The following is a 24,315-nucleotide window of genomic DNA, read 5'->3' as shown; positions in this document are numbered from 1 at the left end:
TTCCTTAATTACCTTTCTTTGAGCACTTCCTGCTGATATTCCTCCACTTGCTCTATCAAAGCTCTTTCAGGACCACGCTGTTTGACTTCAAGTAGATCTGTAGTCATTCTGTTTTCCATCTGCTCCAACCACAACCTCAGCTTCTTGAGGCGACCCTCAAACCTATAAAGGTTTTAAAGGTCTTGGTTAAAAACTGTAGATTGACAGTGTTATACAACTAGTTTAAGTCAGTCTGTTACCCTTTCATGAGGGAGGCACTGTCCTCAAGGATCTGCTGGTTCTGCTTGCACTGCTCCACAAAGCTGTCCCAGTCCTGCTGGATGGATGAAAGGTGTTGCTGGACTTGCCCAGCACTGGCTTTGGGAAGATGAAGAAGAAGTTTCTCTCCTTCCTCACAGACTTGCTTAAGTCGCATTTCTCCTTCGTCCACGCGATCCATGGCGCCCTAAGGCATAGACCATATCAATTTGATTGCAACTTGCTTTGCTCATTTCATTTTACTTCAGGGGAGTAAAGAAGCACTGCATCACCTTAAGTTTCTGCAGTTTACGTTCCACTATTTGAGTGTCTCCCGATCGATCAGAGCATTCTTTCACAATCTCCCTTTGCTCAGAAAGCCAGTGATGGAAGTCCTGGACAAGGTCTGAAAGTGCAAAAAAAAATACATATATTTACCATCTGAACTAAGATTCAGGCACAAAGCAAAACTCAGTTTGGACGTTTATAATAAATTAGTTTTGAACTACGTAGATTTGTGGATGTATAGCACTATGGCTGGTTGACACATGCCACTCCTATCTTTATTTTGGCATAAAAAAAATGAGGGGCAACTGGGCAAGTTTGCTTTTTTTATTTATTTTTTCCTCACCTGTCTTGAAATTAAGGTTTAAATGAAAAAATAAATCAATGATGAAAAACAGTTGAAAGAAAGAATGTCAACAATAAGGTTGAAATGTTGATAATAAAGTTACTCTATCACTATTAAAGTGTAATTATTTAACCAAAACACCAGAGCAAAGACCTCTGATATCCATGCAATGTGTAAATGAGCTTGTAAGTTTGTACTCTAGAAAAAGAATTAGAAAAATGAAATAAATAAATAAGATTTTTTTTTCAAGTCAAATTTTAACGTTATTCCTGATATTTTAACCGTAAAGTTAAAGTTTTGAAAAGGAAAAGCATAACAAATATTCTAAAAACATCCACAACTGTTTCTCTCCAAGTGAACCTAATATAACTTTGCACTTTCACCTAAGAATCCTAGTTTGGACCATCTCTGGTTTCTGTAAGCGGGAAGCGTTCGCGAAGCAGACACATTGATGTTGGCTACTAAACCCGGTAAATATACTGTATCTGAGGCAGGCAGCACAGTAAAAACATTTATTCCTGCTTACTGATGTTTTCTACTGATACATCAGATTAGTCAACATGTGACAATTGCAATTTTCATTTTGTTGCATTTTCACATCCTATGTCAGTAATGGAATACAAATGAGAAATAATAATATTAATTAGTCACATATTTCTATATATATCACAGAAATTGGAAATCTTGTTAAGATATTTCAAGGATACAACTAAATGATTTCAAGCGTTCAACTAAATGATTAATTTAGATGATTAATGAATAAGTGATTATGAATAAATACTTAATTACTTAATTACATACACAAGTAAACTATTTTCTTATGGGGAATAAGAGGATAGACATCCCTGTAGCAACAGGATTTTGCAGCATTTAGTTAAATATGAAACATTGTGATGATGATAAAGCAATGGTGGTTAAAAAACAAATATTGTAATTCAGTGTCAAAGTACTGTTTGACAAAAAGCAGCACCAATAAAATCTACACATCTAATGTTGATAATTCACATTATACCTAAATTTACACAAATTGTAGGTTCAATATTCAAACTAACAATCTAATTAACTTACCATCTTATGATGGCACAAGCACAACAATGATACTTTTCTTATGTAACTGAATATGCATTCAGGCAGTAATAGATTAAACCAAAAGCCCTTTTTTCTTTTAACTTGTAGATGGATTTTCATTAACAAATGTACATAAATTAATCTTTGTCGATGTTATGTCTTACCATTGAACTGTTGCTGAAGACAGTTTTGTAATGAGTTCAGTGTCCTCGCAGAAAGCTGGTTCACAGACTCGTAAGTCTTGATAAGGTCGGTGAGAGACGAGCCCAAGCCTGCCAGCTCCTCAGAGGGATATTTTCTACACAGGTTGTTGAGGCTCTCCCTGGTCGAATCAATGCTCCCCTGCTGATTTTGAAGCTCTTTCTGAAGCTCCTGCCAAACATGTTCAGAAACATAGTTTAGGTTGTTGGCTTAAAACATCACTATCTCTGTCAAAGGCCTGTCCAACAGACTTTTTCCAGTTAATGGCGAGTTTAATTAATTTCTGACACTTATTTAGGTTGCACCTTTACTCTGCAGATGTCCTCTGGATCCGAGCCCGTTGGAGAGGAAACCAAAGAGTCTTCCATGCTTTTTAGCCATGCAGACATCTGTGAGATGTAGTCTTCTAGCTGTTTACGTTGGGATCTGAAGTCAGTGAGATTCCCTCGGACTTGCTCATGTAGCATCTGAACGGTGGTGACCTTTTTACGGAGGTCATTCTCCAAAACCTGTGTGTGTGTGTTTGAGTTGTAAATAGGAGTGGGTTATTATTTTTTAGTCTACTTATTCACAAAGATGCACCAAGAAATCAGCATTTAAAACCATCAAGAAGAAACACAAAAAGGTTCAAGAAGTGATTCAACAGGAAACTTTTTTTCCATCATGGACCTTGGCCTTTCATTCAGGCTCTTACAACAAAAAACATAAACTTTAAAATGGTAAATGGACTAACTTTATATAAGACCTTTTTAGTCATAATGACCACTCAAAGCACTTTACACTATAGCCACATTCACCCAATTAAACTCACTGATGTGCACAAATTCATACATGAATACGAAAATAGACATAAAGACTGTTTACAGCAGACAGGCTGTAAACTATTTGAATGCTGTTATAGTTATTCTAGAAAATCAGTTAAAATTGTCCTGATGGGTGAAAGACGTACAAATACGCAGCATTTGGTCACAAATCTGATCGGTGCATCCCTATTTATTTATGTTAGCAGGTCAGAATGCATCAATAATATGATGCTCAATGAAAGCAAATGTATTGTTATTTGTAGAACACTAAGAAATAAAAGTCTCATCTTTATTTTATTAAATACCTGCAATTTGGCTGGAGTGTCTTCACTGTGATAGCACTTGGTTAGCTCGGACACTTTGTTTTGGAGGAGATCAAGTTTCTGCTCCTTCGCTGTTATTTCCCCCTGTTGATAAAACCAGAAAAACAAACTCTACAATGTCTTTAAGGTGTATATAAACAGATGCATGCATAAACAACTGATCCTGATTAACAAGTGCAAAAACAAGTAATTGATCTTTCAAGATCCTAGTAAATCTTACTGTACCTGTAGCCCAGAAAGCCTGGCTGACACCTTCTGACTGCTGCTGAAATTGTTGAGGATTTCGTTCAGTTCGATCACACAGCTGCTAGTCCAACTCTCAATGTCCTCGCTGAGGTTTCGCACATCGCCCCACAGCTCCAAACTATGATGGAGGCGATCGATGTTGTCATCTATTTTCTCTGACATCTGTGGAAGAATTAGACGGGATCAAACGAAGCACAATGAGATTGTGATCAAGACGGCTGTCTATTTATATGTTGCATAGAAATATTTGACTTTATATCAGGCAACAATGCTAGTGATGATAGTAAAAATTAAAACTAGTAAACATTTTAAACCCTTTGCTGATATACATAAAACAAAGAGTAGCTTCTGCTTTACCTCATTTGTGCTGAAGGAATTGTCCCAAAAAGAAATAACCACTAAATGTTTAATAGTTGTAACTAAAAGATAAAATGATGCTGTTTTCTTCATGAAAATGCCTGTTAACCATCTGCTAGAAACAATAATAGCATATTCTATTGATCATAATGTATTTTCAAGACAAACTTACATCCAGCCACTGATCAACAGTTTTCTCCATATCCTTCCGTATCATTTCGCTGTCACACTCTGGGATCTTCTTCAGTTCAATCACGAGCTGTTTTCCTTTGCCTGAAAACTGATCCACTTCCTGTTGCTTGCCACCCATTTCTGTCTTTAATGATTCATGCTATAAAGAACATGGACGACACAAAACGGTTTAATAGAGAAGTAGTAATTCAAATGTTGTTGTTTTTTTTCACAAAATGCCAGAAAAGAGTAAGAAAGCTCTGTTGTCGAACCTTTGTTAGTGATCGCTTGGTTTCCTCATAATCCTTCAGAACAGAGCTTATGTCCACCAGAGGTTCAACACTCTCAAGAATGCCGCTGATGGTGGTTTTTAGGGTTTGGTATTCCCTTGTAAGCTCAGCAAGGACATTGCACTGTTCTTGTCTGAAACCAAAAGGTTTTTGAAATATAAGCTTTAGGTCACTATCTGTATACACTGCCTAAAATCATGGCAACATTTCCTCTGCATCGCCACAGTACCTCTCGGTTATGAGTCTCTTTGTGTCCTCCCATGTTGTCTCCAGCAGACTGATTTCCCTCAAAACCTCCCCAGCCAGCTCTGCGTCTCTCTGGGCCAGCTGCTTGCCCTTGTCCCTCAGCCACTGCTCTTCATGCTGGTGTGACTGGAGCTCATCCTCTAACTGGTTGAAGAAGCGAAGTCTGAAAAACAAAGGGACAACGGATTGTTACTGCAGCTCTTTTTGCCCTAAAACACAACACAAACTCATAATGGCAGCAGTTATGGTTAATATTTACTGTGCCTTGCAAAACCTTTCAAACCCCTTGAACTTTTACACATTCTGCCATCTCACAACCAGAAACTTCACTTTATTTTATTGGGATTTTATGTGATAAACTAAAACAAATTAGTGCATAACTGTTAAGAGGAAGGAAATAATACAAGATTACAACAGGTCATCAAAATAAAAGGATAAAAGCTGTGACATGCAACAGCATACAGCCCCCTTTATATTTGACACACTAAATTAAATCTAGTGTAGCCAATTGTTTTCCAGAAGTAGCCTAATTAATGAATTGAGTCTGAGTGCAATGCAACCACAGTAAAAATCCAGGGGTTCTGTGGAGGCATTAGAGGTTTATTAGCAAACAATAGTGAACAATCAGCATCACGAGTACCAAGGAAAACACCAGAGGAATAAAGCTAAAGTTGTGGAGAAGTTTAAAGCAGGGTTAGGTTTGGAAACAATATCCAAATAAGATTTGAATAAATCTCAGAGCACTGTTCAAACCACCATCTGGAAATAGGAAGCATGTGGCACAAGAACAAACTGCTGAGACATGGCTGAAATGTGCTCCATGGCAGGAGCACATTAATCAGAGAAAGAGACAATAATTTGTTCTTAGTGTAAAAAGATCTGTTCTGTTAAGGCCTCAAAGACCACTGGTGAATAAATAGCATCATGAAGACCAAGACACACAGCAATTGGCTAAGGGATAAAGTTATGAGGAACTTTAAAGCAGCGTTAGGTTCTAAGACAATATCCCAAGCTTTAAACATCTCACAGAGCTTTGTTCAATCCATCATCAGAAAAAGGAAAGGCACACATGGAAAAACCTACACAGGCGTAATGTCTACTTAAACTCACAGGCTAGGCAAAAACAGCATTGCGCAATGATGCAGCCAAGTGAACCCTGGTGGGATAATCTGCAGTTAAACTCTACATTTTCAGCTTTTATGGAAGACTGACAAGAAGAAAAGCATTGTTAAATAAAGCCATAAGAGCTCCTGTAGCCAATTTGTCTTAGCCCATATAAGTGTAAGATGTGGGACAAAGGTCATCTGGTCAGATAAAACCATAAACAACATTTTTGATCTACAATCAAAATGCTATGTTTTGTGGAAAACTAACATCCTTAACACATCCTCCCCATGAAAGATGGGGATGGGGGTATCATATTCTGGGGATGTTTTTCTTCAGAAGGGAATGGGAAGCTGCTCAGAGTTGACTGGAAAATCAATGAGCAAAAGGAAAATCCTGAAGAAAACTGTTAGACACTGACGAGGACATAGGACTGGGAGAGATGTTCACCTTGCTGCAGGACACCAACCTTATACATACGTATAACCACCGATCAAAAAACAGATCTACGAATCTCCAACCAGAACTGAAAACTGATGCTCACATTCTTCCGCTAATCTATCTGAGCCATTTCTCGAATAAACATAGGCAAGAAGTGCAAATATGGTTGACATATTCCAAAAAAAACCTGCAGCTGTAAAGGTAGCACAAGCACAAGATGCCTCTGTGAATAAAATGAGCATGTCACCCTTTTTTTAATTAAAAAATTATAATATTCAGTTTCATCCACTTCAAAATTATGCACTACTTTGTGTTGCTCCATGATATCAAATCCCAATAAAACGCTCGAAATTTTATTGTGATAACATAAAAAGTAGTGGGAAAGTTCATAGTGTATCTCTGCTTTTATAAGACACTGCAGTTAAACTTTATGTAAATGTATTTGCGCCATACCGTTGCTGTAGCCCATGCAAGCTGGGCTCTTTTAGGGTCTGGTGGTCAGCTTTTTCCTCGATATCTTCCACAGCCTTGAGCAGCTGCTCTTTTCTCTGTCGAAATGAAGTCCAGAGGACCCCCAGGGCCTCTGCTTCGCTCTGCTTCGTACCAAGCAAGTTCCTTACTGTATCTAGCTCGGCACTGAGAGAGTCAGCCAGCGTGCGGCACGACTTGCGGGAACCCTCTTCGACACCGATGTGGAGATGACCTTTACAAAGGCTGCTGTCCAGATTGACAGCTGAAGACTCCAGCTCACTTATATCAGGAATAATAGTGGCAAGCTCTTGCTGCAGCTCCTCTACCCTCCCGCGGTCCCAGCTCCCGGCGCTCTCCACAGTCTGTCGGAGACCCTGCAACACACCTGCCACGGCGCTGTGGGTCTGCAGGAAAGCCTCCAGCTTCTCCAGGCACTCTAACTGCAGCTCTGCTAGATGCTGAGCCTCGTGGTAAGACTGGAGGCAGCTTTCTACTCTGTTATGGAGGAGCTGCGCATCAGCAGGCTCACAGATCTTGCAGAGCTTCTCAGCCTGATCCTCCAAGCTTTGTTTCATGCTGGACTGCTTTTGCAGGACCAACTTTGTCTCCTGTTAAAGCAAAGTCACAAAGGATCAATCATCTCTGAATCAAAACATTATCTGCTGGTTGAGTCTAACTATAAAGCTACGAAGACTATTTTTAAGGTAATCAGCATCATCCAGTGAGTTGAAAACTGAAAAATGTATTTTTCTTTCTAAGCATTGAATATATCAGACAAAGGACTGCCAGGTCTTGCTGACAACAACAGTGACTTGTGAAGATTCTGTTACCAAATTAGGAAGATTCAAAGTTAGCTATTCTCAGTACTGGGTGTTTAAAATGTATTCAAAGGGAAGCAATTTAAAAAGGAGCTGTCATTTCTATCTCCTGTCATCACATGTCTGCAGTTCTCTCAGGCTTTGAGAGAGCAGGAGTTTCAGCAGGTAACAGGAAGGCTGATCGGCTGTACACATAAGTGTTTAATCAGCATGTTCCATAACAGGCTTTTCCCACAGTTCAAGTAAGGAACTATATTCTGTAGATCATACACATAAAGACTGCTCTTTTAGTCATGTAAGCCGAACTAACTACGGTTATTACTCTAAACTGCTACCAATAGGGTGTCAAAGCTAGTTTAAAATGTCACATCTGTAATTATTTTGTACTTGTTTAAATTATTAGCAAACCCCTTATTAAAGCTGCTTCTCTCTGACATAGCAGTGTGATGTCATATCTGCTCCTATAAAAATGAAAACACCACTCATGGCAGGAAGGTTTGACAAAACAAGTTTAACTGGCATTTTTAATATTATAGTCCTTGAAAAAGAATCTAAATCAGCTTGACAGAGCTTTATTAAGAACCCTATTCCAAAACTGGAAATGTAATTCTGATTAGTGCATCTCTAGTAAACAGATAAGCCGGAGTCTTACCTTTACTTGAGTGGTAGAGCCCTGTAGGTTGCTGATGTTGATCTGAGAAGATGCGTGCAGGTTTGAGAGTATGGTCTCACTCCACTCAGAGAATTTAAGAAGATCCTGGTCAAGATGCTCCACCAATGAAACGTGGTTTTGAAGTTCTGTGATTCTGGGAGAGAAAATGGCTTCAAACCCAGGCTTTATGTTCCATTATATTGGTGTTGAACTGTCCTAAGAGTCCCTTCCCTCACTGTGATCTAGAAGTTGCCCCTTTTTCTATTACCCAGATATCTTTTCTTCTTTTGACTGCAGCCATTTGACCAATCACATTGGGACCAATCAATTTAAAAAATAATAATAATAATTTCTTAGATACATCCCTTTACCTGTAGATGTATGTTTAACCACTGAAAAAGAATATCATCAAACATTTTATATAAACAAATTACCTTTGAGGAATTACTTCCTGTTGGATAAACAGTCTTTGCTGCAGAGCCTCCAGCTCATCCTGTAGCTTTATAACATTCTCCTCTGGTGCTGTGGGATATAACAATGTTCCCAGAGAGACCAAGTCCTCATGGGCCTTCTTAAGGGACTGTACCTCAAGTTGCAGACCCTGGAAAAAAAAGCCAGTGTCTTTGTAACAATAATGCACTAATTATAGGGTTAGGTTGTAATTATATTGTTTAGATGTACATTATTGTACCTGCAGTTCTTGCATCTCATTGCTTAGTCTGGCTTTATCAGCAGACAGCCACTGACTTTCTGGTTTGGATACTGATTCACTTCTCTCCAGGCAGGACACAAAGTTTGACAGCTGTTTCTCAAACCTGATGCAGAGTAGGAGCACAGATGTCTTAAACTGTGGGATTTAAATCTAAGTTCACATTGTCAGCTTTACTGCGCTTGTGTTGTGCTGCTCAGATCAGGCCTGAAAAGTGTTGGGTGATAGGATGACTTTATATTTACAATATAGTATCAAGCACATTGTCTATTGCTGTGCTATGCTGTTGCACAGAAATATAACATTTATTTTCCTTCTTTTCATTTAGCTATATAACATAGCTTTTTGTAGTAAAAGTAGAATTTGTCTGAGTGTTTTTTCCATCTTTTAAATTAAAATACAGTTTTTGAGTTAGGCTGCGACTGAATGTATTTCACGTATTACAGTTACAAACTTTTTAACATTTTGTGAAGTTACTATCACGACCTTCAAAGTAATTTGGGGGATTTCATGTTATATTTGACAAACACAGTAGTGCATAACTGAGAAGTCAAAGAAAAAATAATACAAGGTTGGTTTTGATATTTTTTTTTTATAAATAAAATCTGAAAAGTATGGGAAGTATTTGTATTTAGCCCTCCTGAGTCAATACCTTTTGCATCAATTACAACTCCAGTTTTTTTTTTTTGGTTCTTTGCAAAATAGCTCAGATTGCATGACTGACTCAAACAGGTTTTCTTCATGGATTGGCCAGTATTTAGCCAGCTTCCAGGTACATGCTGAAGAAAAGCATCCCCAACCTAACACCTTGCTGTGGGGATAGTTTGTTTATATACATCTACATCTACACATCTAACATTTTCAAAGTCGGCCAATAACTACAATTTTAATCTTCCCTGACCAAAGCACATTTCCATTATTGCTGTGACTCCTACATGCCAAACTGCGAACTTGTCTTGGCTTTCTTACAAAAATAGCTTTCTACAGGCAATTAATCCATAATGGACTAATGTGTGAAGTGCAAAATACATAGTTGTCATTCAGCACTTTGTTCACAAATGTTCTCAAATAGGCCCTCAGAACAGCTGGATCTATAGTTTTTTCAATTACATAGAGGTGTAAACTAGGTGGGGGACATGTAAGGGCATTTTCTTTTAAAAAAGGGTATTAGAGAGTATTACAGTAGGTATTATTAACAGAGGGTATTTTTATTTAAGAGTATTACAGAATGTGGGCTTAATACTAATGCACATTTGCACTTTTGAGATTTTTATTTGTGTTCGTCTATCACAAAAGATTGCAATAAAATACACTAAAGTTTGAAGTTGTAATGTGACAAAATGTGAAAAGTTAAATGGGTGTGAATAAGTTTGCAAGGCACTATAGTTATTTATTGTTCATTTCAAACTTTCACATAGGGAATACAATCTGTTCAGGTTTAGTTGCTCTGTCTTCTTTTTAATTTATTTACAATTTTTCCAATAGACCATGATAAAATATGAGCCTTATTCGCTGCAAAAATATAATATTTGTGTCATATTGTCCACCCACACCTTGAAATCAATGTCAACTATTTCTTCAGGCATTTCTCCATTTCAACATGTATTAATAGGACGACTATAAGGGTGAGGTTTATATTCACAAACTCGTACTTTTGCCACATGGAAAGCAGGTTTTCCAAGGTGCTCTGCTTGTCCTTTGCTTCCTCCAGAGCCTGTTCGTAGCTGCTGTTTAGCTCTATCACAGCCCTCACCGCATCTTCCTTGTCACTGATTCGTCTGGCACCAGCTGACACCGACAGCAAGTTGCCCTTCAGCTGCTCCAGACACTGACAGACATCCTAGGTAACGACACAAGACATTTACCCACAACAGCTGCCTGTGAACTGATGTTGGCACATGAAAGGAGAACTAGCACTCCACTACTTGAAAGAAATCTGTTTTTTTTTATAAAGAGGAAGGCAGATCTTCATACCATATGGCTCTGAAGGGCTTTGTAAGTCTCAGATGAGGACGTGCAGGACTTAACAGGATTCTCCAGTTTTGAATGAAGTTCACGTAGAGATGTTTGTACCTTAAAGAGAAGCAAGATCAAAACAACATGTCTACCAATACCAACATCAGAGGTTATATTGTAAGAGTATAGATAAATTTATCAACCTCTGTCAAGTTCAGGTTGAACTTTTGCTGGTGAGAGGAGCTTTCCTCTAGCTGCCCATCAAGTTGCTCAACACTCTCCTTCAGCTCCTCCCAGTACCTGCCAATTTGGGTCAGACGGGCCTTAATGCGAGCTGCCTCGCCCGAAGACACAAACTGGGCCAGTGCTTGGGAGTCTGTCTCCAGCTGGGAAAAAGTCGCAGTTCGATCTTGAAGTTCTGCTCCAACACCCTGACGTGCAAAACCATAACAAAATCAAGATTAGTTTAATCAGAACCCTCTATAATGTTCCTGTAAAGAGCAGATTTTGTGAAGCACTTTGAGATTTGTAACCTGGAAAACCAGATTGATAATCTGCAGCACTCTCCGTTCTGCACATTATCAATCTGGGATTGCTTTTATCAAATCTGTTTGGAGAAAGGAGGACATTCAGCAGAACTCTCTAAGCTGACTGAACGAAGCGACACCTAGTGCCCGCCTGCTTAAAATGTGAGCAGCAAGCGTCATGAGAAACCAAAACAAGGTAAGCTAGTCAAGGCACATCTTGCTGTTCTTCTTTTAAAGATGAAATCACGGATTCTGACAAAACAGATGTGGTACAAGATGGATTCTCGTGTGTTTGTGAACACAAACACCGAGACAATTCAACTTGCAGGCAAGGTTCCTCTGTGAGGAAAAATAAAGCAAATTCTATTGTAAGTTAGCATCAGGTTATTCTTAGGTGTTTGCACAAACTCTTCTACAAAAGCCTAAAAGACAGTCAGTATTTGAAACCTCACTTTGATGAATAAATGTTATTAAGGTTTATTCAAGCTTTATTAGTTAAGAATGATGTGATCACAGAGGCTGGAGCACACAGCAAATAACCCACGGGTGCCAAGGACTTCACAGATGTGGCATGTGTAAGCAAATGGACAGTTATCTCAGGGCAGAAGGGACACGTGGAAATCCCTGGAGCCAGGCTCTTTCAGTCTAACACTGACACGTATCCCTAAGACAAAATCGGAAGGATTGACCAATCCTGGAGCAGCTCTTTTGCTGATCTATATAAACTGACGAAACTGAGAGTTTGGCACTCTTCGTTTTCTGTTTTTACTTGTCTCGGATGGTTTTATGTATGAGAAGCTGTAAACATCCTTCTGCTTTGTTAGATAAATATGTCAAAGTATACTTTCTGGGGTTTTTTCATGTAAAGAACCTGGGAGAACCGCAACTGGAATGCGGTTCATTCATAACAATGCCGGGTTCTCCCATATGGATATTTCTCAGTAAGAATAAACAGAGCAGTAGTTTGTTAGGTAAGACCATAAAAAGGTAAATATGGTGTATTTGCTTTCAAATGTTACCTTTCTTGTAATATTAAATTACAGATTATCCTTTTTTGCATTTCATAATTACACACTAGTTTGTGTTGGTTTATCACAGGAAATTAAAATTAAAAAACCCACTGCAATCTCTAGTCGTAACATGACAAAATGTGCAAATGCTCAAGGGGTATGAGGACTTTTGAAGGGACTGCTTATTTAAATTGGTAACAGCTTGAGGTAGTCACCACTAAAATCTGTGTTCCTTTCCTCCTTTGTGTTTAGGACAAATGTTGATGTAAAGCACACACACACACACACACACACACACACCAAACAGCACATTAGTTGTCTTGACCCCATGACTTAAGGATTTACATTTTTCTGAGTTCTGTATTTTCTGTAACCTTTGTTCCACACTCCATCATGTGTCATGGGTCCTCAAAAAAACACTAACTCGACAGACGCATGGTGTAGTGTGGAGCGAAGGATTTAATTATGGGAAAACTTACAATACACAGGGTAACTGTGTACCCTGTAACACATTGACAGTAGGATCCAGCCATCAAAGAAAGAAAAAAGGGAGATTAAATACTGTGGAGATTTGGTTTTGTCATGGAAACTAGGTGAGTATAATAACCAAAATGATTGGCAGCTGAGTGGAGAGCAAGGCCAAAGACCTGAGATTAGTAATGACTTCACAGGAACATGGAATCACTAGAAGAACAATAAACACCAAGTAAACAGAGCTAATTAAAGAAAATACAAAAATAACTCAAAATACAAGAGCCAAACTACAAAACTTAGACAAATATAGATCACAAATTCCCTGGGATTATGACATATGTACAGATTGCTTAAAGTCTCATTGATTTTATATGTAGAGTGCTGTTTTTATGGTTAGAGAGAATTGGATCTTAATGTTTAACCATAATTTACCTTAAGTGCTTTGATCTGCTCTTCAAGAGACAAATTAGATGATTTTATTCCATCTAGTTGTTTTTCCTTTTCAGATATCCATGAGGAAAATGATATGAATCCAGTTCCAAATCGCTCCCATTGATTTTTCATTTCTTCCAGATTCTTGACCCTGGGAGAAAAAGAGTAATCGACTCACAGAAGGTGGAAATAACTCGTTGTTTTCTGTACAGACGTAGTGCCAGGAATATGACTTGGATGAGCAAGTGTAAATAATTTAGGCTGTCTCATTTAAAAGACATAATTTTGTCAAACTACTTTTAAAACTCGTATTATAATGTGTTATAACACATTGTTAATGCCAAAATTGTCACAAAGCATCGTATCTAAACATTTGGAACTGCCATCAAACTGATAAACAGATTAAACTTACTCTTTCTTCAGGCCAGTCTCTACTTTGTCCACTTGCTCAGTGAGTGAGCGAGCTTGTTGTAGAAGCAGAGATTTGTTTTTAGCACCGAGCTGGATTTCTGTTGCTCTCTTCAGTAAGGTGTTCATGTGCAAGACTTCTGCTTCACACTGCTTTAGCATCACCTGTTCACAAAACGGTAAAATGTTCATTGTTTGATGAAAATGATCCAATTTCTTCCCTCTTACAGTGAGGAGGAAGAGTCAGCCTCAACAAATTGTTTTATATTTTCACCAAATGAACTTACGTTTGCCTGGTCCAGTTCAACAGCCAGGCTCTCTGGACTGCTGAAGTTCAGATCTCTCTCTATTGTCGACCGGGCTTTGTTAACAAACTCATGCACCGCTTCCTGCTGACTGTCAAACTCCTGCCATGCAGCCACAGTGACCTTAAAATCCATACACACCAAAATCAACCTCACAGCTCTAGCCATACAAAAGTATTCACAACGGTTAAAAAGACATGAATAGCAGTTTTCCTTTATAACTCAAGAATTAAAATTATTTGCAGAAGAGATGAGTAAAAAGTAGGTCCAGTTAGGGCTCCTCCAAGCATTCGGCATGTCGAGGTCAATAAATCTTCACTGACGCAGACAGAACGTCTGCATAACACTATTATTGGGTCATGGCTCCAACATCTGAGTAGCATGTTTAGATTTTTTAGGGGTATCTGTGTGTGTATATGTGTCATCTCAGAGTTGTCGGAATACGTGGAGAAATTTATGATCTTTAGAAATGATTTAGACTTATAAGGCAAATATTCCTTTATTAATATAAGCAAACTCATCTTTTGGCATCTAATAACCATTATGTGAAGGGGCTGCTTTCATAAACTGTGAAATTATACTGTTAACCATTCTGTTAAATGTATAAACAATCTTTCTTATGAACATTGCTCACCTCAAGGTTTTGCTCCTGTGAGTCCATACTCTGCTCCATTTTGCTGAGTGTGTTTTCTAAGTTCTGCAGGTCCTGCTGCAAAGTCTCTCCCAGTCCCTCTTCAGACTGGAGCTGCTGGCCTCTGGTTATGAGCTGCTGGACATCCTTTCTTTTCAGCTTTAGGCGCTTTAACTGTTGCTGTGACCAAGAGGGGTACATTGACGACATAAAGTTGGTGAAACAGTTCATTTAAACACAAGTGAGCATGGTGACAGTAAGTAAACAGAAGTAAGGTGCAACATTTATTTGCTGGCATGCAACACCTGATGGACAAGCAGCAGTTGTTGGGCTTCTCTGGAAGTAGAACTATCCAGGATTTTGGCGGCCTCGGCCTGAGCTTCTTTCTGCCCCTGAACCAGGTCATCCAGTGTAGTCTGTACTTCCTCTCTGAACTGCACACAATCCCCCACTGCGAGCACCATCTTCTCAGCCTTGAAAATGAATTAAAAGAGAGCAATAACAATGCTTTCTCACACAATGTTTACTATTAACATAATTACTTGGAGATTTTTGGTAAATAATTCAAAGAAAGTTATTACAAATTATGCTTTAAAAAACTTGATGACTCAAGTTTTGGATAATACCACCTTTAGCATCTCAATTTCTAAAACATGACAGAATGGGTTCCAGACATGTATTCTTTACATTTTCCTATGAAGTTTCTGAAAAATGCTATTACTATCACACTAAACAAAATGTGGTACTATATCCTCATTTCCTCCAATTATAAAAAACATTTACTTCCAGCAGTTTGACAAATTGATCAAGTCTGTTAATCTCATGGTACATTTGAACTACTAAGCAAAAAAAATAATAGTTATCTGTCTACAAATAAGTTCTTGAAAAAATATGCTTAGTATTTCAGTTTTAGTTTAAGACCAGTTTTTACCTGTTTTTCACATTTAAAGGAGTAGTAATCTAAAATTATGTAAACTTTTTAATTTAAAGAAAGTAGTGGGAAATCCTTTAAAACAATTCTTCCTCTCATTATTTAGAAATTTAGCAATTATGAACAATTTTGGTAATACTAACCAAAAACAAGAAAGGTTTATTTTGATTTAATGTCAGACAGTGAGAAAAAGGTTGTGTCTTGTTATATAGTGGATGTACGTAAATAGCTGGGTTCAACTCCCAGTAATCACATATTTCAAAATAGTTCTCTGTCTATTGGAGCGTTTCATTTTGACAAAGCTTTACAATCTGCCCTAAATGATGTTTTATAGTACGGGTAGCTGTCAGAAATTTTTTTATATAGTTCTGCTTCTATGCACAAGAGGTGAAATAAATATATGTATCTATACTGATATTTGACTGAAATAACTTCATTAGTCTAATATTAAGGCCTTTTCTTTACAGTAACGTACAAAATCAGCTAAAATATGTACATATCAAGTTTTCAGTCTATGTTCAATATTATGCTCTAGCCTAAAAACTAACATCTTTATATTCAGAACTTACTATTTACTAAAAAAAGATAATTAACACATAAGTATGAGGTAAAGGTAAGGAATACTCCCTTAGTTTAACGCTCGGCACCTGGAATGTCATAGCCTACTAAATACCCACATCCAAGCAGCCCTTTGCATTTAAAGTATTAAACAAACTGGTATATCAGTGTATCAATAAATTATGCAACTGTAATATCCACATGGTACTCTAAAAAGGTCAAAGCAATGTGCTATAAACGAGCAGAAAGGAAAATGGGTCTAAACTGTCTCAGAGAAAGAACATAAGTGGCTTACCTCAAAGAGAGAGGCAAGAAGACCCTTAAAGTCAGCAGAGAGCTTGCTCAGAGTGCTTCCCTGCCTTTGGGCATCGCTGTCAGTACAGATTTCAATCAATCCAGCCATACGGGCCTTCAGCCAAGTAAGGTTCCCCTCCTGTAGCTCTGCATCATTTCTCAGCTCCTGTAAACATGAACAAAAGCTGATAAAACCAATATGGACAAAGGTGTCATCTGACACCAAGTGTCTTCACAGACTCATCTCCTCGGGAGTGACATTGAGAGGTGAGTATTACATTGTTCATGACAAACCGTAACAGAAGCAAGGCTAAGAATGTGACTCACCGTGATGGTAGCTTTCACCTGATTATATTTTCTGGGGTCGCTGGCTCGGTTTCTCAGCAGCCTCAGTTGGCTTTCTTTGGATATAAGCCAACATGAGAGTTCAGCGTACCTGTTTTAGAACATGAAAGGGAATAAAGAAACAACCCACACATGAAAGGCTATAAGATAATCTCTCAAAACACATACATGCTTTCTATCTTATATACTCAGAAAATACAAAATTATGTCATGACTAAACTACATATGTAATGTTTTGGAAGGTCAAATGCATATTTCACAATAAAATGGAAACTATTATCTGTGTCAATGTTAAAAAGCACATCGTGTTTTCCACTTCCTGACAAGAAGTCTGAATCAAGAGGCAAAATAACAGATAAGAATCTATAATTTCCAATAATGCTGTTTTGTTAATTTCATTTTACCAGAAGTATTCACACTAAAAAGTAAAACACTTCAAACTGCAGCAGCTTTATGTCAAAACGATTAGAAAATATAAACATGATTACTTTAGGTGTGTAAAGAGCTCGTGACACATAAAATTAAAACCACAGGAAGAGAATACTTTAACCCATTTCTTTCAACCTTCTTCTTGTTTTAGCTTACCTGGTCTGATAAAATAATATTTTCTTTAAAATCATGTACCTTGCATCATATTCCTTCCATTTATCTTGGTGCTGCATTAGTTTCTGATGAGTGTTCTCAATTTCCTCCTGGACCTCAGCGAAGTCCCTTCTTGCTGTTTCCAAAGTTTGGTGGGCTGGATCGCCCTCAGGCAGCTTTTGACAGAGTTCTTCCATCAGCTGTAGCCTTTTCTCACATATGGACTGAGGACCCTTTTCCCTAAAGAACGCCTTAATGGCATTTTACAAAGCAGAACATGGTATAAAACAGTAATACAGGAAAAGCTTTAATATTGTTTCACTGAGAAGTAAATACCCTAAAATCTCACATTTTGACACATTACAACCACAAACATCAATGTTAATATTTTATGTGATAGAATTGCTGTACAGTTGTGAAGTACAAGAAAAAAACAGCATTTTCAGCATTTTCTTTCAAATTAAAGTCTAAATATGTTTTGCCTACATTCGAACTACTATGTGTTGAGGAAAACTAACACTGCACGTGACCATGTAAACACCATTCCCCATGCTGAACGGGACAGTGGCAGAGTCCTGCTGTGTGGATGCTTTCCCTAAGCACCAACCTGGCAAGCTGGTCAGGATAGAGCTGAACAAAAGCTAATTGGACTAAATCCAAATGGGAACCTGCTATAAAACTCTCCATCCATTCTTACTGAAATTTAGTTATTTTGCAAAGAATAATCCGAGCTGAATGTTTATTTCCAGGTTCCTCCTGCCTCATGTCTATGTGCCCCTGGGCAAAGCACTTAGCTCCAAATAGCCTATTAACGGGTGTGACTGGGTGAGTGTGGCTTTAGTGTAATGTACTTTAGTGGTCAGTAAGACTAAAAAAGTGCTACATAAAATTCAGTATATTTACCATTTAACCATTTCAATCTCTTGATGTGCCAAACTGGTAGATTGAGCACAGAGACTTGCAGATGAAATTACCATAAAAGGTGATTTTGCATAGTACTGACTCCAGGTAGCCTGAATGCAAAGGCATACCACACTTTTCAGATCTTTATCAGTAAAATAAAATTCTCTTAACCTTCCACTCTACAAGCAGGCACAACTTTTTGTTGGTCTATCACATGAAAATTTTAATAAAAAGCATTGAGGCTTGTAGTTTAGATGTTATGAATACTTTTGCACAGCCCTATAATCTCCTAAATAAACAGCACATGTTGTTTAGGTAGTACGCTGTGCTCACCCTGTGCTCCTTGACGAGCCTCTCACTCCCCATGCTGACCAAGTGCCGATTTTCTCTGGTCAGCTCTGCCTGGCACCCCTGTAAAGACATCATCAGCTTGCTCCTCTCGCCCTCCACCTTAAGGTGCAGGAGATGAAAGGGGGCATCCGTCTGTATATCCTGAGGAGAGAGGAGATTCGGCAAGTGAGATCTCATATTTATGGCAGCATGGTTTGAAGTCCCGTTCTAACAGCTTAAGTGTTTGAGAAATAGGACTAAATTGTTGTAATTATATTTGTATATTGCAGTTTTTGTTATTATGATAATAGAACTATAACAGAACGGTCAAAACATGCAATGATTTAGAATATGTTTGTGGGATCACATCTTATCTTTAAGATAATATTTGTTGTTATAAATGATATATACCAACCTTCCAGTGTTTGTGCAGCTTTCTAACCGTTTCCTGCAGAGACTGCTGCTCCTGCTCAGGCAAAATATCTGTCAGCTCATCACAAGCCTTGAGGAATGTATTCAAAATGCGCTGGTCGAGCTGTCCAAAGAATTCCTGCAAATAACACCAAAATGTTGTCAGGGTTAAAACGCCTTATCAGAGATGTTTGAGCTATCTAACAAATAGTTTACCAACTTAATCACTGGTTCAATTCAAGATTTTCTTTTAAGCTCAGTCCTGTGGCATTATATTTTGATAAACATGCTCAAAGTTACAGTGTATTTGTCTAAGCAGTTACATTTAATTTCAAATGCAAAACCACAATTTATTCTATTATGCTGTAGTTATTAAAAATGCACTTAGAATATCGTCTGGTAACCAGAATTGAATCATTTTCAGCTTATTTGGTCCCAACAGGTGACAGGCTGGTCAGGAACATCAGTGTTTTATTTTCTGATCAGTGAATGTAAAACACTTAGGCCTAACAGATTACTGGTTTACAACAATCTTCATTATGGAATTTCTTGCTTAGAAAAGAAGACCCACTATGTGGTATTTGCAGTATCAGCTAGGTATATAAACAGAAAGTCAAATGATGGAGAGATGTGAAAGAGCTATTTAAAAGAAATTAGATTTTCTGCACTGCATGCAGTTTAAACAGGCAGGGTGAACCTGGGAACTTTAGTTAGATAAAAGGGAGCTTGAAGGTAACTTAAAGCATTGTTGCTCTGTTTATTTCTATTGATTGTTTAACCCCTGCCATGAAATGTGCTGGATCAAGAAACATTGTTTATCTTTTGGACTAAAGTTTTAAGGTTCATCATTCAGGCAACATTAGTAGAGACTTCTTTTTTTGTAATACTAAACTGTTATACCTGTACTAATCGCTAAAGCCAACCTAAAATGTTAACTTCATAATTAATTTGTCTGTTTAAAGTTTTTCTAAAAGTAATATTGGAGATATTTAGACTGGTATTAGCAGCTCAAACTTTTACAAATTTGTAGATCAACCACTAAATTCTGAACGGTGAATCCGTTTAATTCTGTTGTTCGATAAAAATCTTTATCTTTTCAAGGGTGAAAAACAAATTTCACCCTTGAAATAAACACTTCAATGTGTAGAAAGAGCCCTACTGTGTGTTTCTTCAGCAGTTCCTCTGGGTTGCCTCTTTCTGTCAGACAGTTCTGGGCCATTTTCAGAACCTTCTCCAGCTCGACTCGTGACTCATCAAACCTCTTCATGAGGCTGCTGTTTGCCTCCTCGTGCTTTCGCCACTCTGTAGATTCCTTAATCATACTCTAAAAGCAATCAAATATTGCATTACTCCACTGCAGGCACACGTCTTTAAACAGGGAATAAAACAGTCTCAGATGATGATGGTTACCTGTGACGATAACTGCAGGTCTGCCACCCGTTTCTGCAGGAGACTCATGTCCATGTGCTGGAGGGTTTTACTGGTGCTCATTATTTTCTGGATGGTTTGGTGATTTCTTTCTATTACTGTCAGGCACTTCTTACAGCTGTGTGTGAAGGTTGCCAGCTCCTGTATTATTTAGAACCAGGGTGTTATATTATAATAATGCAATGTTTTTTTAAGTTAATCAATCATTCAGCTAAAACCTAACAACTTAAACAAGTCCAGCATTAGTCAACAGTTTCATCCCTTAGCATAAAACGTAATAATACTGAATAGTTGTGCAAGTTACCTGGCATTTCTGTTTAAAATCCCCCGGTGCCTCAGAGTCTGTGGTGCTGGTGATACGACTAGCCTTCTCCAGAGCTTGGTAGAAGCCTGTGATGTTCCTCTCCATTTCTTCCAGTGGAGGTAAGAGAGACTGAGACTCCCTAAGCAGAGGCAGACATCTCTCTCTGACCTGATCCGAAAAAGGCATGAGAGTATGAAAAAAAACATGTGACATGTTATTTAGAAGAAATCATTTACCAGTCATTTGAGCTGTGCAATGCCTGATAAAAGTATTCACAGCCTGTGAACCTTTTCACATTGTGACAAGTTACAACCACAACCCACACTGCAAAAACTGAACTAAAAATAAGTCACATTTTCTTGAACTTACTGTATTTGTCCTTGATTTGAGCAGGTAAATAAGATGATCTGCCAATGGAATGAGTATGTTGATCCCTAAAATAAGATAATTAGATTTCGTGCACTTGAAATAAGATGATGGAGATGAGTTGTTCCCATTTTAAGTGCAAAAGTTTTATTCCATTGGCAGATCATCTTAGTTGCATGCTGAAATCAAGGACAAATACACTCATTTTAAGAAAATTCGACTTATTTTTAGTTTTGTTTTTGCAGTGCAGTGTATTTTATTGGGAATTAATGTGAAAGGCCAACACAAAGAAGAGCAAGAGGCTCATGATAGCTCTGGTGGAGCTGGAGAGATTCAGGCCTTGTATACACATAGCCGTGTCTTTATAAAAATGAATAGCTCCCCTATATCGTTTCTAAAAAAAATAATATCGTACACGCGGGATTGTTTTCAGAATAGTTTTCATCCACACAAACCCGCACAAAGTCACCACTGAGCGTTGTTTTAAACATGCCAGACGCATGGGGGCAGTGTACCACAAAGCTAAAACCTGTGTCAGCCAGTCATAGACCTTCAAAAAAATAGAAGCGGTGAGCAGCATCGTGCCTCAGTATCAGGAGGGATTTGGTGTAAAACAGCTGACCTCCGAGCACTCTTCCTCCTTTGCACCTCAACATGTTGGAGCAGTTGGGCTTGTACAAAAAAAAAAAGTTCTATGTATGCTTTTACTTTGAAGTCTCAATACCGAGTTGAAGACAGGAAATTATGTGTGGTTACCGGGGTAACGTCAGCTGTAAATAAAAGATTGCCGATGTCTTTGATTTCATAGCGTTGCATTTGTCCTGTTTAACATTGATTAGACACATATTATAAACAGTCAATCACAACTCCTATCAGCCCCTCTCTGACAGCATTCATCTTTCCTCCGCTGCATGGCCACGTCTATAACAATGGGTGCACATGTGACATCAGCGTCACATTATTTGTCGCAGACTGTGATGTTCAGGATCCTAAAAGTCAGTTTTGTCTTGTACACACCTTTATTGGAGTATTATGCTAAAGTCACTATGGCCTAATGGCACTCGGGCATGTGAGCGCTGATTGCAAGGCCAAATGCTGCGTAGCTACTGTGCGGGATGATGATTGTCTAGGATAGACGGTCTCTGTTTTGTCTCATGATAAGGCCACTGTTGAGTATTATGGAGAGCCGGAAAGCGAGGAAGGGCAGAAACAGGGCAGACGCAGACTGCAGTGGGACCATTGGGTGTGATTACTTTCCATCTATCTGATCTCTGCTCTGTTTCTCAATAAAAGTGCTGGAACTTCATCACTTCACCGTTTCCTTATTCAATAAGTCTAGGAAGTCAGTTATTGTGTAGAATTCCTACCACACACAAGCAGGCCCAAAAACAGTTTTTAGAAAGCTCAATTTTGCTGGAGTTTTCAGAGTAAATCGTTTTTGTGTGGATAAAAGGTCAAAACACATAACAACATTTTTTTGCCAGATATCTGGCTATGTGTGGACTAGGCCTCAGAGGCTGAAGAAAAAAGCCAACATTTGAGTGTGACTTATTTTCTAAAGAGGAATAGGCAAACATTTCAGTATAAGTGCAAAGCTGGCACTGGTTTTAGGAGAGAGGAGCATATTACAAGTGCACAACAAATTTTAAAGATGTTTATTTTTCTAAAAAATGTAACCATGTATTATATACTGAGAATTAAAAATTGAGCACTACTGTTTGCTTTTCTGTCACATTAAGATTCTATAAAGTACATTAAAGTTTGTTTGTAACTTGAAAACCATGAAAACGTTCAACGGATATTCTTGATTTATTGGCACCCCGTACTGTACAATATAATAACTAATGTCCACGAACATATGTGGAGGTTGTTTAACAGCATCTTTAACAAGAACAATCCTCAAATTAATCATATCCTTGTAGATTATATAGGCTCCAGGTTTACAAGAACTTAATACAACAATCTTTTAACCCTTTTTCTCTAAATGCACATGTTGACATACACTCACCTTACTGAGCTGCTCTTTGACCGAAGCCATCACAGCCATCATTTGAGAAATCTCCTCTTGTGGAGTGTCTTTGGTCAACAGCTGAGCCGTGCGGCTTGCAGCCTTGGAGGCAGCTTCCATTGCTGGCACTTTGTGCTTGATTTCCTGAGGAAATAATAATAATTAAAAAAAAAAGATCTAATGATTACATACAGAACAGAAACAGACATAGATAGGACTTTTATGAACTGTGGGAGAAATTGATGTTCAAACCTCAACATCTTGAACAAAGGCTCTGACGTTGAGGAAAGACACTTGAACAGGAGCGGTCATCTTCTCATTAGTTGCATCCATGAACATCTTTAAGGTATTAATCCCTTCTTGATAGTCTTGTCTTAACTTATCCACTTCATCTGCTCTTGCATACTACAAATGGCATGGGAAAGGCAATATATAATAGAGGGTCAGTGAGGCTTTTTATATTATTTTAAAAGCTCTTCTGCTTTGTAAACCGCAAAAATGTTTTGGTGCAGAGAGCTTACATGTTTGACTTTGACAAATAGCTCTCTCCATCTCCCATTCAGTAACAGAAGCTGCTGCTTTAGATCCCGGGAGACGGTTTCATCACATGTTTCAATGAGAAAATTGCCAGCATCATTCATGTCCATGTGCTGCTGGATCCAGTGAGAAAGGTTTCTGAAAAAATCCTGAAATATAGAAAAAAAAGGGACTAAAAGAGGGCAACAGAACATTCTAGGAATACAAAGACAAATACTTTTAGAGACAAACTAAAATTTGAAATCATAATAAATGTATATCAATTTACCATTAACTGTTTCTTTTTTTCTACTCCTGTCTCTGAGTGTACTTACACGCTTGGCATTCTCTGATTTGTTGAGCATTTGCTCAGCATCCTCCAGCCAGGCTTGCAGCGATGCAACAGTGCTGCTGTATTTCTCCCAGTTGCAGATCACCTCTTCAAGCATGCTGCGAACACTTCGGACCTCCAGTGCCAAGTTCTTCCACTGAGCTGTTGTTTCAGTCAAGAATTTGCTCACACCCTCTGCTTCGTCAACTGGAAATTAAACCAGTTAAGCTTAGCACCATGCTGATTGGGTACACACAGATACATATTTATACAGTTTGATGATGTTGTAATAGTGGCTTGAAAATGTGTTTGTACCCCTTGAACATTTTCACATGTTGTTATGATATAACCACAAACTTTCATGAATTTATAGAAATTTTATGTAATAGACTAACACAAAGTAGCACACAACTGTAAAGTGGAGAATATCTTTCCACAGATTCTCAATTAATTCTAGACTATGATCAGTATCATTCTTTTTTTTTTGGGATTTTTCG

At 38.1% G+C, this 24,315-nt stretch overlaps 1 protein-coding gene across 2 annotated transcripts in view; it reads right to left on the bottom strand.

Moving 5' to 3' along the window:
- Positions 1-24,315, bottom strand: part of syne1b (spectrin repeat containing, nuclear envelope 1b) — a 117,081-nt gene that overhangs the window by 67,454 nt on the left and 25,312 nt on the right. For both annotated transcript variants that reach the window (XM_036150752.1, XM_036150754.1), the window contains 34 exons: positions 23,823-24,025; positions 23,493-23,657; positions 23,224-23,376; positions 22,972-23,115; positions 20,598-20,765; positions 20,276-20,434; positions 20,025-20,189; positions 18,870-19,004; positions 18,458-18,616; positions 17,264-17,472; positions 16,622-16,730; positions 16,296-16,460; positions 14,817-14,984; positions 14,515-14,691; positions 13,863-14,003; positions 13,580-13,740; positions 13,168-13,318; positions 10,928-11,155; positions 10,743-10,841; positions 10,421-10,608; positions 8,751-8,874; positions 8,494-8,660; positions 8,060-8,213; positions 6,572-7,197; positions 4,557-4,736; positions 4,310-4,460; positions 4,039-4,197; positions 3,489-3,671; positions 3,246-3,347; positions 2,443-2,646; positions 2,101-2,308; positions 531-643; positions 240-445; positions 13-162 (listed from right to left, as the gene is read on the bottom strand). In XM_036150752.1, the coding sequence (XP_036006645.1) occupies positions 13-162; positions 240-445; positions 531-643; positions 2,101-2,308; positions 2,443-2,646; positions 3,246-3,347; positions 3,489-3,671; positions 4,039-4,197; positions 4,310-4,460; positions 4,557-4,736; positions 6,572-7,197; positions 8,060-8,213; positions 8,494-8,660; positions 8,751-8,874; positions 10,421-10,608; positions 10,743-10,841; positions 10,928-11,155; positions 13,168-13,318; positions 13,580-13,740; positions 13,863-14,003; positions 14,515-14,691; positions 14,817-14,984; positions 16,296-16,460; positions 16,622-16,730; positions 17,264-17,472; positions 18,458-18,616; positions 18,870-19,004; positions 20,025-20,189; positions 20,276-20,434; positions 20,598-20,765; positions 22,972-23,115; positions 23,224-23,376; positions 23,493-23,657; positions 23,823-24,025 (5,974 nt within the window). The remainder of the gene's footprint in view (positions 1-12; positions 163-239; positions 446-530; positions 644-2,100; positions 2,309-2,442; positions 2,647-3,245; positions 3,348-3,488; positions 3,672-4,038; positions 4,198-4,309; positions 4,461-4,556; positions 4,737-6,571; positions 7,198-8,059; positions 8,214-8,493; positions 8,661-8,750; positions 8,875-10,420; positions 10,609-10,742; positions 10,842-10,927; positions 11,156-13,167; positions 13,319-13,579; positions 13,741-13,862; positions 14,004-14,514; positions 14,692-14,816; positions 14,985-16,295; positions 16,461-16,621; positions 16,731-17,263; positions 17,473-18,457; positions 18,617-18,869; positions 19,005-20,024; positions 20,190-20,275; positions 20,435-20,597; positions 20,766-22,971; positions 23,116-23,223; positions 23,377-23,492; positions 23,658-23,822; positions 24,026-24,315) is intronic.

This window comes from Fundulus heteroclitus, chromosome 19 (assembly GCF_011125445.2).
Source record: "Fundulus heteroclitus isolate FHET01 chromosome 19, MU-UCD_Fhet_4.1, whole genome shotgun sequence".
Taxonomy (NCBI): Eukaryota; Metazoa; Chordata; class Actinopteri; order Cyprinodontiformes; family Fundulidae; genus Fundulus; species Fundulus heteroclitus.
The sequence above is the reverse complement of the archived record's forward strand: the minus strand, read 5'-3'. Positions and strand labels throughout refer to the sequence as shown.